At 49.7% G+C, this 13,476-nt stretch overlaps 1 protein-coding gene across 1 annotated transcript in view; it reads right to left on the bottom strand.

Moving 5' to 3' along the window:
* Positions 1 to 13,476, bottom strand: part of MAN1C1 (mannosidase, alpha, class 1C, member 1) — a 42,877-nt gene that overhangs the window by 3,632 nt on the left and 25,769 nt on the right. Inside the window, exons 5-9 of the mRNA XM_010141038.1 lie at positions 11,576 to 11,670; positions 7,201 to 7,324; positions 4,616 to 4,709; positions 1,016 to 1,131; positions 626 to 845 (exon numbers count right to left, since the gene is read on the bottom strand). Of these exons, the coding sequence (XP_010139340.1) occupies positions 626 to 845; positions 1,016 to 1,131; positions 4,616 to 4,709; positions 7,201 to 7,324; positions 11,576 to 11,670 (649 nt within the window). The remainder of the gene's footprint in view (positions 1 to 625; positions 846 to 1,015; positions 1,132 to 4,615; positions 4,710 to 7,200; positions 7,325 to 11,575; positions 11,671 to 13,476) is intronic.

Raw genomic sequence — 13,476 nt, 5'->3', positions numbered from 1 at the left:
CTGAAAGCCCTTGGGCAGAGAGCTTGTCCGGTCTCTCATTCATCCGCAGTCCCTGCTCGCCCAAAGCACTGTCTGACGAGCACACCAAAACAAATTTCACTGGACTAGTGAAACAGAATGACTGAGCCAGCCTCTGCTTCCGCAGCCGCGAGAGGCTGAGAAACTGCATTTTCCTGGCTCCTACCAGCAGCTGCAGATCTCCAGCACTCTCCTGTTGGGCTTCCCAGCTGCTCTGCTCCATACAGTGGGCCACCTCACAATTAATCGCTGTTAATCTCCCCTTCCTGTCTGCAAAGGGACGTGAAAGGAGAGACTCAAACTATAGTCCTGTTGGGAGAAGGCTAGTTCTGCGACCAGGAGGTGGGACTAGGATTCAGCTCTGGGTTCCTTTCCCAGCTCTGCCACAGGAGCTCACATCTGCCGGTCCCTCTGCTCCAGCTGTCTGCTGGGTAGAACACACCGCCTTCTCTCTAGACGCCCCAGAAAAGACAAGCGAGAATCACACAGAGGATGCAGATGTGGCTGAAGCACAAAATACCCCACTGCAGCCGCCTGCCACAGGCGAGCTCTGTCTCCTCTGGCTGTTGCCGATCCCTTATGTTTTCCAGGCAGCCCCCAGGTTTACCTGAGCGTGTGTAAGACTCGTGACATGTGTTTGTTATTTCTGCAGCGAGATCCATGTAATGGTGCTTCCTCTCTTCTCCAGCGTGCTCGGCTCCAAGTGCTATCATGCCCCCTGAGAAACAAGCCAGGTGGCCCATTTTGTGATCCAGGACACCACCCCTCCATTCAGCAATGTAGGTCAATCCTCCAGCAGACTTTTTGACCAAATGCTTTTCTATTGCCTAAAGGGATGAAAATCAGGATTAGTGGACAGTAAGTGTAACTTATTAAATATTTCAAGGTATTTAGTGGACAGGAGCAAATACCAAGGAAACCCAAAGATCTAAGACTTTTTCCCTGGAACACTCTGATGAACTATGTCCCCCCACCAAAAATACAACCTGGTCCTTACCTCTAGTGCATCGTCGTACATCTTTTTCGCTTCAGAGTCTCTCTTGTCTGACATCAGCCAAGATTTGATGAGATATTCATAAAAGCTGTCCCCAAGCCCCCCAATGGAGACATGGTCTGTAGGGGGAAAGGCAGGGAAGAACTTCAGGTTCATGATATACAATGAGCAGTTGCTTTACAAAGAGCAAACAACCATGTCCTATTTAAAGCCCTTGTTCTCTCCTTCCTCTTCCCGGTTTCCTGGGGAGAGCATGAAGCATTTCTTTTTCATAAAGGAAGAAAGGTGGAAAGTGCAATCAGAAGAAAAATGTTCTGCCGTTTTACAAGGCATTAGTATCCCTCACCAAAACTATTCCGAGGTCTGATTTTGCAACCGTTATTTATACTGCAACGTGAAGGTGCTCCCTGTTTATGAAGCAATCACCCTAAATCCAAGCTCACAAACCAAAAGCAACGGCAGGTATTGATACAGCTCTACAGATATGAAGCTGCCAGGTGCTGCCCGCTTGCCTCAGGGAAGGGAGAACCCACGTCGGATCACACGCAGCTGCCAGCAAGGGGCTGCTGCTGGGACCTCCCGGTCAGGCCATTTGTATTCCTGACTCACGGGGGGACTCTGTGCCCTGGGGAAGGCTGGGGACTGTTGGCGCGTTAAGACGATCAAGTCAGGTACAAGGATGTGCACTGAATATTTTCTTCTGCAGAAATCGGATTTTCAAGGCTATCTGTTCAGCGTCCACAATGCTGTGACCCTACTGGCGAGGAGGACGCTGAAGGATTGCGCTGTGAAATGGACACGACAGCGGCAGGTTTCTGCTGGGCAGAACGGCTGGGAGGATTTATGTCTTTAAACTATACTGCAGGGGGAAAAACAGCATTCATTTGTTCAAGCAGCCGAGTGCTCCCTTTTTGAGAAGAGCAAGACAAATCACCCACCACGAACTGAACCATCCCTGTTAATTAAGAGCATCCCCCTCCATGTCCGCATGCATCCTCCCTTCAATCGGGAGCAGAGGCAGCAGCGTTTTTGGAGTCGGCTGCTCAGATTTTTATTTACCCTTTCACTGTACGTATATAAAATCCCGAGGGTTATTCTAAACACTAAATCCTATCAACAGAAGAGACAAACCACCATGCATTTTCCTGACCCGAAGAGGAAATATCCTTGATACAGGGTGTCCAATGATCCAGAGAACAATCCTCAGCAAAACGACGAGATTAGGCGTGTGAATTCAGAGAAAGAAAAGGGGGACAGACAATTTGCAAACAGCGGCTGCACAGCCTGTCTTTAAAGAGAAGCTCTGTGATCCTAAGTGTGTCATTCATAAAATCACCAAAGCAGGAGCTCTGGTACATAATTGCTTTCCATATGGCATCAGCTTTGCCAGCATTTGCCTCCCAGGCACTTCGCATAAACAAACCTCTTATTGCAGCAGGGGACCGCGCTTTAATTTTCTAAAGGTAACAACCGCACTCAGAAGAGGTACAGCACTGCCTCTTCGTTCAGAAGATCTGCTCATTCAGCCAGGTCAAAGATACACCTTTTAAGAAAATCACAGCAATTCCAAGAAAAACAGCTTCCCGCAAAGAGCTTTACTGACAAGAGAAAATGAGAGGCTGGCGCCTAGCGGGACCGTCTCTGTGGCAGGCTGCAGCTGCCTCCCTCCTCTGGTCCTCATCTACTTCTCACTGGCAGCCCTGGAGATGCAGAAGAGGCTGATCAGTCTTTTTCCTCACTGGAATACGGATTCAGACCACAAGGTCACATCGTGAGCAACTACCACAAACAGCCTGTGCCATGAGCTGCCCTCATGGCGTGGCAGTCTAGGAGGGAGGTTATCTCCAGTCCTTTAGCATAAAACAACCTGTCCCAGAACAAGTAATAAAATACTTTTAACAAGCTTCAAGAACCAGCAACAGGTCCCTCTACGTGTCAGCAAGAGGTGGGAGCAGGTCAGCACAATGAAGTAAAATTTGCAAACATAAATAGAAATAAATTAGTGGCAGAAGAGGTGAATTCTGAGTATCCAGCTGAGTATTTTAACCCTGTGAATGAAGAGCACAGCTCTTCAGCTTCCCAAAGATTCTGTAATGATCAGTAATAGCTCAGACAGGCACTACTTCTCCTCTCGGCACCAATGACTAGGCAGAACTAACCCTTGTGTCTGGTAAAACGTGTGGTGTGGCTGCCAGAGGGGAACGACCAAAGAGAAGGGCGTCTCAGGGGTGCGGCAGGGGGGTGGGAGATGAGCTTTTCATATGGAACATTGCAGCGACTCTGCAGAGGCAAATGCGGAGGGGAAGCTGAACGGCGTACGTACACAGGGGCTGGATAACTTGCACGATCAAGTAATGGGACAAACACAGAAGCCCATTTTCTTTCCTCATGGCACCAAGGGACAGCTCTGGTTTAATGGGACAACTCAACCATCCAAGATGCTTTGCTGGGACACCTTTCAAGCCAAGCCCTGTCCATCACCAGTGGAGGTGCTGAGCCAGCAGTTAAAGGTCAGGGGTTGCTCATAGCTAGAGCTTTCTCACAGTCTCAGATGATGGCAGCCATGCAACTGCCTGTCCATTACAATCAGAGCTATTAATACAGGAATTCAAAAGGTCTGGAGCTGTCTAGCAGAGCAAACAGTGCAACGAGACAGGGGGACACATGGTAATGCAACGACTCAAAGAAAACTGCTTAAACAATATAACTGTAATCCACCGACAGGTTAAAAACAGCTTCTGCAGAAAGACCCTTTTCTTTGACAGAGAAACCGGAAATCCAGCAGCTCTCCCTTGTCAAAACAAGCAAATCCTTAACAGAGCAGAAAGTTAAGCTCAGTTCAGGGAAGTTAAGCCCCCAGAGCTGTGGTTTATATCAACCCGCAAGTTTTCCCACTTTTACCCTTCTGATCCTTTCCCCCATCCCACGGGGTGGGGGAGCGAGCGAGTGGCTGTGTGGGGCTTAGCTGCCGAGTGGGGTTAAACCATGAGAAATGCCCATGGCTGCAGTGCTGGGTTCGCCAGAGGAGAGAAGAACACGTACTTGTCTCACCCCTCTTGCACAAAAAGGCACCACGCAGAGGTACCATGGTACCAGGCACACCACTGCACCCCGGAGAACACATCCCTGGATCCGAGGGGGTTGCAAGACTCTGCAAGCCCTCCTCCTCTCCAGGTGGTTCCTGACTTGCTGCAGCGCACTCAGGAAGCAAATCTCATAGCGCTTCGGCTCACAGCCTTCACATCCTGACTCCCAGGTAGGTCTGTGGGCTATGTGATGACTGCAGGATGAGAGCTTAAAGAGATGTGCTGATTTCTAATATTTGTGTGATGGACCATGTGCCATTACCCTCTCCTGTGCCAGAGAGGCTCTAATTCTCTCTGAAGGTGAGATGCTCAGCTGGAAACAAGGCTGATGGAATAAGCGTACAATTACTATATTGCATCTTACAAATGGGGTTGCATTATTTAATCACATGTATAACAGGCTGCCTGACAAGACATTTCCTTGGCTTGCTGCTCTGGCAGTTGCTGCGACTTCCTAAAGAATAATGGGGAGACTGAAATGCTCCGAGCAGGACTCTGAATGCAGAGCAGTACTTACGCTGCACCCAGTTCCCCGTCACCGGGCTGAGAAAGTTGGGATAAAGGCCCTGCGGCTTCTCAATTCTGTTCAGGACTTTCCGGATGTTCATCACCTAGGAAAGACAAGAAAAGACAAGAAATCCGTCACTTCTCTGCTGGAAAAGCCGACGGTTTCACGCTGTCGCTGATAACTCTGTAATTCATAAGCGCTGATCCCTGGCTGAACAAGCACCGCAGCCTGTAGCGTCATGAATCACCGTCCAGGCAGAACCCAGTGACATGGCTCCCTGCTGAGAGGGCTGTGATGGGGGAACTTCTGGGCTGGGCTCCTCAGCACAATCTTTATCCAGCTCTGTGGGGTTTTAGAAACGGCTCTAAAACCCCTGCAAGGCCCGGCTCAGCAAGCAGTGGAAGCAGTTCCCTGACAGTGGTCCAGGTGCAATCCTGAGGATTTGGGAGCTGGTAGAAATGTCTGAGATGTGGAGGGTGATTTTTTTTTTCCATGATCCAAAGGGAAAGGAGTGGCAGGGATGAGTGACTCACACGGTACTTAATTACACCATGTGGTCACTTAATGGGATGAATTGGGGCCTTTAATTTCAACAACAGGCAGCTCCTTTAATATGCTACAACAGCCGTACTTGTTCTCTAAAACCTCCCTTGGTTTCACCCCCATTAAATCCAACAGGCCTTTCCCATAAGGGACGAAGTTAAATGCTGTGCAGCATAAATATTCTATTATAACCTACAGAGCAGCTAATACAGGCTAAACCTTTTATAAAATTAGTCAATTTGTACGCCAATAGCTGGCTATGGACTTAAGTCGGTGCTTCCAAGTAAGTCGTCAGGCTGCATAATATTTACTGAAGTTTAGTAGCATGGCATATTAATGACACGTTTGAATAAAAGACACAGATGGACTTTATTCTTGCTGAAATTACACAAGTCCCAAGCTGCAAGTTAATGAGTTGATCTGTTCCTCTGAAGTAATTTCCCCCAGGATGGGCTGCTTGAGCCCACATCATCCTACGATTTTTCTCTCCGAGGGTGTTTGGAAAATGACACATTTTCTGTGGCACACAGCGGGCAGGCTCAGCTCAGGAGAGTCAGCCAGGTTCATGAGAAAGGTTCTGCCCTTATCCCTCTCTGGGCTTAGGAGGCAAAGAGGAAAACGTGTCAGGCTGGGGACGGTGGCTTGACCCTGGCTCAAAATGCCACAGGTTGAATATGGATTATGGATGCAGTTCTGGTTTTTGACAGTTCATCTTCTTGCACTGCGTTTTCAGTGCTCATATCTCCCCGCTCTTCCTTCCCTCTCTACACGTTTTCCTTCCATACCACTGTCCCTTTACTGGTCTGAGCCCCCCGTTCCTCTGAGTGAGTTGTCGTTACTACTGTCCTCAGGCAACTTTAGCTTGGCTCCTTCACACCAGCCTTTACCTTTCCTACAGAGTTCCCCGGGTTTCTAGTTTTCCTTCTGCATTTCTCTTCTGCCCACTCCTCTGTGACATCCCTTTTGCTCACCCCACCCTTGCTGCTCTCCATATGCTCCATCCTATTCTCCACTTTGCTCTCCCAGCTTCTCCCTTCTCTTTCTTCCTGTCCGTTCTTCACATCCTCTTCTTGTTTCACAACTGGCAGACCCGCACTGGAAATACTCTGGAAAAGTATCACTTTGAGCTTTTTCCTGGCAATCCCACAACCCCTGTCTGTTTTCGCCCCGCTGTGGGGCTCTGGACAAGCCCCATTTCCTCTGGGCTCATGGGGGCAGTTTGGATTCTAACTGGAACAATTTGTCTGCCTCAGAGCTGGTTCCTCAGGGACGTGCAGCAAAAGCTAATGACCTGCTGCTATCTAACAGCCTAGAGTCATTACGTCGCTCTCACATGCACTACAAGATCACTTGTGAAAAAAAAAAGCTCAAGGTAATGTATAATATTAATAGATTTTCAGTTACAAGTTACACAAAAGGAATTCAATATGTCAACTGTCAGGCCTTTCCTGCACGAGAAACCTCCGCAGAAATCTTGCTGGCTGGAGCGTAACATTTAATGCCTGTTTAGAGTAGAAAGGTCTGCAAGTACAAAGCACTACTATTAGGATCTCTGAATCCACAATTATCTTTGCAGTCTGCATCCAGCAGATGGTTTAATTTTGGTCGTGTCCTTGTCTAAGTAACTTTTTGGTACAACTTCATATGACTGAGACATCGGGAAAAACATCCTCGTCTCGCTGGGGGCTGCACATGGGGGAGAGGCGGGTGACAGGGCTACGGCAAATGTAAGTGGCCAAAGAAAACACCTTAAAAGACCTATTGGTGTGACGGGATCTTCAAGAGGAGCTCGTGGTGACGTTCCCAGCAAGTTGTTGCCCAGGACGCTCTAAGGTGTGGTGACCTCTGCACCCTGCATGGCACAGGTTTCCAATCCCCGGTCCCGCTCTGGAAGGTTCCTCCTCTGGTGGGTTGTACTGGTACTGGGGAGGAGGAACACTTTGCTGCCGTGTTGTCTGCTGCAGGCGGACCATGGTGCTGCTTGGCGCCAGCACGGACCCCACGAGTAAGAAGAGACCAGTTCACTGAAGACCCAGGTGGGAAGTACTTGCCTTTTCTGCAAACACTGGGTTGCCAGAGAGCTCCGAGAGGTGCAGGAATTCTAAGTGCAAGGTACCAAATTCTGCTAAGATGCTGCTGCCGGCAGATGCCCAGCCCCAACTCCAGCTCATGCCACTGCAAGGAGAGAAAAGGGAACTTTCATTGCCAGGAAACCACAGGCAGAGCCTGAGGTCCGCCCACTGCCCCAGTGCCGATCCTGCCTTTGCCACGTGCACGCAGGTCTCAACAGGAGCCACGTAAAGGCCATACACCCATTCCCAGGACTCTCGCACAAACAGTTCTAGTGGGATGGAGCAAGAGTGTTACAGAGGATTGGTTAGGACTGTGCCCAGGATTGCTCCTGCCACACATGCTGGGAAGCTGCAGGTTTTGTGGGAGGGTAATCCCTTCCAAACAGCAGCAATCTTGGGCACAACACTGACAGCCTGCCCTACACAAGACACTCCGGGGTAAAACAGGCCTGTGAGTAGCCTGGGCTACCTCGAACGGCCCACACATCCAGCGAGGCTGCTGTTTTATGCAGAGTCCAGACTGTCCCTAAGCACCACGTTTCAATGAGATCTCACCCTCTAACCGCTGGCAGGGGGATACAGCACATCCCTGCTAGGAGAAAAGAGGCCACAGGGAAAACCTGACTGTAGTGCAAAGAAAAAAAGAGGGACTTGACTTTTAACATCACACAGGACAAATCTGACTCTGAAGGCATCACACGTGCTCATCTCACATGTTTTGCAGTAACAGCATAAAACTACAAGAGGTGGCAAACTCTGTCTGAAGAATCCAGTCACACAGTGTCTCTGCTCCTGCTCCTGAGACACTGCGATCCCTTCTCAGTTTCTGTTTGTCTTCTCTCACCCTGCCAAATCCAGGCTAAGAGAGAAATCAGCAGTGAAGCAATGCAAGGAGTCGATTTGGGGGATGAGGAAAGCATTACTCTCCCTTAAATCCGAAAGAAAACGACCCAGAGGATGTGTGAGGGCAGAGGCTCTTGCAAGCACAAACAGCCTCACCCTTGGATTTGCTTTTACATTCGACCGCTTCCTTCTCATGTCCTACTGCCACGGATTACAGCTCCGCTCTCTGAAATCTGCATGGACATGAAAATGTCCGATATCCTTAAGCCTTGGTCCTAAAACAGCCTCTGCAGGTGCTGGTCCAGGGAAGCCTGGCTGAGCCACTTCCGAAGTGATGTGGCTTTGATTTTCAGGTCTCCCGGCAGCTGCTGCTGCTGAGGGAGCAGGTTTCCAGAGCTGGGGGTGGAGGTATCACTAGATGTCGCCTGAGAGCTTGGCTGCTCCAAGAAAAGGGTTTCTGTTGTTTACAGGAGGCTCAAACTAATGATCTTTCCGAGTGGGGGTGGAAAAAAAGGGAAGTTTTGCCTCCCTGTGATATACGGAAAACCATTTGAGGTCCAGAGCTGTTTGTTTCGCCTCCAGACAAAAAGAGCCATTAGATAAGCAATATGTTCACTGTTTCAAATTGCTCAGTCACTGCCAAGCTTCAGCCTTCCCTGCAAACTGTCAGGAGGCTGCTTCGCCAGCTTTTCATCCGAAAACACTGTATGCAGCTAAAACGGGCACCCCAATAACAGTGAGCGCTCATGGCAGAGCCCTCCCTGGGCAGGCAGGCAGCTTCTCCCGGTCACCGTTGGTATTAACAGCCTCCTGAATGGGGCTGCTGAAGCTGGCAGCAGCTGGCCCTGGAATGGGGGTGCTGAACAATCCCGCGGTGTTCTCCTGTCTATAAAGAGTCAATTACTTTTGCTTTATTTACTGCACTGAAGGGACATTGTAACAAATGGCATCTCACAAACAGAAACTGCCTTCTGAGCTCCTTCAAATGAGGAGTGCTCTGAAGCCGCCAAATGGGGCCGTGTTTGTTGTGACAGCAGCTACGAGGGGTCACAGCAGCTGACACCACCCTCCTCTGGGAACTTCTGTCCCAAACACACAGCCAGGCACTGCCCGCAAGGGCCCTGCTGCTGGGAACTGAGCCCTGGGGTGCAAATCACAGCAAAGCTCAGAGAGGGGCAGTCTGGAGGAAACCGAGTGTGGCTGCAATGTGTCCCTGGGTTAAAGAGCAGCCTGAAATGACCCCTGCAGGAAAACCACTTTTTTTCAACATGCAGACTGGACAAACTGGGTCTTCACAGCTGCCCTGTTTTATAACACCTCAGAGGAAACAAGGTTTAAAGGTCCTTGGTCTTCAAGATGAAAGAAAATGCCCAGAGCTATCTTTAACCCCCAGATAAACGGGTCTGCCTTAAACTCTGTCCAGTGCAAGCATGGACTGAAAATGGTTGTATCATCCCCTTCCCTCACAAAGATCCAAAGCAGCAAAACAGTGCCAAGCGAGAGAGACCAGGAGGTGACGATGAGGAAAAACCTGGAGGTGCACAGGGTTTAGAGGGAATGTGAAGTAAAGCAGGGGCCAGGGACCTGGAAGAGGAGGCATCAGGAGAGAAATCACAGCGCAACCCGCAGGCAGAGAGCACCGAGCAGCAGCCTGAGAAGACAATGTGCTCTAGGACCTGGCAGACAGCAGCAGCTGGACCAGCAGGATGGAAAACAAGCCTCTGTGAGATGTGATACAGCCCCTGCGTGAAAACAGAAGGCCACAGGGAAGCACATCAGCAGAGAGGGGACACAAGAGGAAAAGGTGGTGTGAGGCAGCAGGAAGAGATAAAGCCAGAGGCTAAGGGAAGAGCTGGGGGTGTGGGCATCTTTGCACTTGGGTCCTCAAAAATGTATACGCAGCACTGACTTACTGTCAGTTTTTGTTTGTTTCAAATGCTGCAAGCATCTCCTCCTTTCAAGACGATGAGGTCTCTCTGGAGTTAGCACATCCTTGCAAAAGCAAAATGGGAGAGAGAATTCCTTCTTGCAAAACTCTACTGGGCTTCGGTTTGGGCCTGACACTTGGGCCAGCGTGCTCTCACAGCATCACCTCGCTCCCCTCTGCCTCCCCTTCCACACGCTCTCTCAGGCTGAGCAGCTCCCTTCCCCGTTAGCTTTACAGCCTTTAGCTGTTCATCACGTTGCCGCAGTAGTCAGACTACAGATTTAGCTCACTTCATCCTCGCTCCTAAATCAATTGATTCTCGGAGCCCTCACAGCAGTTTCATGGCCCCGAAGCCAGAGCTCTCACCAGCAATAGGGGTTCTGGACTGTGGGCTCAGTGTTATTTTGATTTGCTTTGCTCTTAGTCATGGTCATCAGCAAAACATTTTGGGAATGTCTCTGCAGACACGGTCTGTTTCAATTGTCTTCACAAAGGGCAGGGGAGGGTTTGGCATTTCTGTGAAAGGTTAGTCTGTGCTGAGTCTTTATCAGCCACAGAGGAAGCAGCAGAAAGTCTCCGCTGTAAGAGACAATTAAAGTCGTGGTGGTGGCTCAAATTTTCTCTGGGATCGTGTGCAGATAAGACAGCTGAAGGGTGACAGTGCTATTTGAGCAATGGATCAGCCTGAGCCAAACATTTGGAAGTTTTGCTCTTCACAGAGCCATGAGCCAACAGGAGATTCGGGCTCAGGGATGAATAGCGATTCTCATGGCTGTGGCTCAGAGTTCTGCAAGAGGTGAGGATGAAAGGCTTTTGTTAACCCACATTTCCTGCTGTCTCTGTTTCAGCGGCATGCAGCTCTTACCCTGGGAGATTTGTCTGGAGGCATCAAAATGAGGCAATGAGCCCTTGCTGGCAGGGAACACCATCTGCTAGCAAGGATCACAGCCTGGGAGCCCAGCTTCCAGGGCTGCCTCCACTTGCTGTGAGATCTTCCGCAGGGTGTTTAACCCAGCTGCCTCGAAGCTCCCCTCCAGCACGAGACCACCACCTACCTGATATCAAATGTGGCTCGAAGTGAAGGACATACACCTGGCTGAGTGCTGCTGGCAGGGAGAGACCTAGAGGATCTGTCCATGTCCCCCTTCCCAGCAGCAAAACTGGCCACCAGTTCCATCCGATTCCTTTCCCAATTTTTCCAGACATGGAGCCTGGATAAATTCATGCATCTAGTTGGGCATGCTGCAAAAACACAGCAAGCACCGCATGCTACGTGCAGACTGCAAATAACCTTTCAAAGAAAATGAGAGTGAGGAAAATGCTATTGCAGCAGGGAGCCCTGCCAAGAGGTGGAGGAAGAAACTGTGATAGCCCCCAATTACTAAAGCACAGCTGGGCTTGACTTGAGTCACCTGCACCCTCTGCCAAGGCACCTCTCGGCTCGAGTTGGCAAAACAAATGACCTCAAAGAATCTGCACTAGAGAGGGGCACGTCTGAGGAACTGCTGCTGTTCCTGCTTGAATCCTGGTCTTTTACCAACATTCAGTAATAAAATGACATGCTTGTAAGGAGAGGTGTCTTGCCTGCCCAGATTTATGACGCCACGTGGGATACCGGTGGGGGTGTTAAAAGCTGGCAAAAGTTTCTCTCCAAGCTCCAGAGCTTTATTCTTGAACACCTGTTAAAAGAAGAAGAGTGGATAAATATTTGATAGCCTACTTGAGAATACCAGACAGGCTGGATTCTCTCAAATCCACTTTTTCAAACACGTAATTACAAAAAACGAAAACTGCGCGGCTGTAAGAACCTGCTGTTTCAGGTATGCTGCTGCCCCAGTTCCACTGCACAACAGAGCTAAACCAAAAGTCATGCTGAACTTTGGTATCTCTCTGAATGCCCTCGAAAAATCTACACTAAACCAGGCCCAAGTCCCTGCCAAACCCTCAGCCAGAGCTGCAGAGCTCAAACACCCCGAATACCTCAGCAGCAAATCTCTGTGATCTGAACTGATCCAAAGAGTTCTCTTTGGGGACAAATTCTTCCCTTTTCCCCAACATAGAAGACACAGGGAGGTGAAGTGACTGCATTAAAATCAAAAGAAATCTTTCTAGGGTGAAGCATTGTTAGATTCACAACCTGGGTTTGCCCAGCTTGTGTCATCTCCCGTGGTAAAACCCCTGACTTCCAGCAAACCGCCTTTTACTTGTAACTCTCCTCCAGAAGGATTCACGGTTTCATGCCTACTCTGCTCCGGTTCCATTTGTAATGCTCCAGTTTGGAGCTTTCAAATCGAATTATAACCTATGGTGGTTGCAGCACAAAGCCACCACACACCATTGTTTTGGGACAAACTGACAGAAGCACTAATCTTTGCTCCAGAGATTAGTCTTGATCAAGGGAAGCCTCTAAATGACTTAGGAGATAAAGCACGAGCCTTTTACCTCCAGCCCCCCTCTACCAGCCCAAGCTGTCATAGTAGTTCTCAGAAAGCAGGAATTTATAGGTCTAAAAATACAGCACTGAGGAAACCTGAGCTCTCCCGTGGGCTTGCAGACCTTTGATAGCACTCACAAGGAGACAGGGGTTTGGTTCAGAAAGGGAAGCAAGAGACAGGGACTTCATTTTTGCCTTTCAGCCTGGTGATGCTGACTGGGTACAAGACAGCACGGCCCCGGCTGCTGAGCATCACTGCTGACTGCACTTCAAGAGGTCACCGCTGGAGTTTTATGGTTTACGTGGCCTCTTTTTGCACTGTTGAGCTGAAGCCTGTTGAAGGTGTGTCTGAGACAGACTCTGAGTCAGGGCACTGAGTCTTTGAGAGTTTTCCCTGGAGGGAAATTACAGAAAAAGTCATTCCTGGAACTCATTTAAAATGCAGCTACAGGAACCGAGCTGCTCCTGTGACTCCAGGGATCAATGGTGCCACTATGCAGTGATGAGCCACCCCATCCTGTTATGGTGGACATCACCCAGCCACAGTCAGCGTGTGGCATGAGAGCTAAGCTCTCATTTAAGAGCCAGTCTTCCAGTTCCTTCACTCATTCCCCCTTCGAATCAGAGTTTCTACTCGCCTAAGACTTCCAGGGCAAAGGAATAATCTCTTCATCTCTCTACAGCCAGCTGTAAAATTCCAGTCCAGTCACATTGTCAAACAGATTATGGCATTAAGCCCTGGCCTCTGCTGGGCTGGAGAGAAACACGGAAAGTGGAAGCGAGAGCCTCCTGCTCTCACCAGGACTCCTGGGGATGGGAGCGTCCACGGAACAGCTGCTCCACCAAGTGACAGGAGGGCTGGGTCACCAACCCCCACTGACTCCACATGGGGACATTCGGTAGAGCTGCATCTGTCACCTGAGTTGGCAGGATTCTTTCCCTGTACCCCAGGGCACTTTATCTTAGAAACTCCTGCTACAGAGAGACTGTCCAGGTAGAGCTCAGGGCACCTGCCACTACTCAGCTGCCCTCCTTAGTCCGAGGCAGAAGC

This window comes from Buceros rhinoceros, unplaced genomic scaffold, assembly GCF_000710305.1.
Source record: "Buceros rhinoceros silvestris isolate BGI_N320 unplaced genomic scaffold, ASM71030v1 scaffold11658, whole genome shotgun sequence".
NCBI lineage: Eukaryota > Metazoa > Chordata > Aves > Bucerotiformes > Bucerotidae > Buceros > Buceros rhinoceros.
This window is presented reverse-complemented; position numbering and strand designations above follow the sequence as displayed.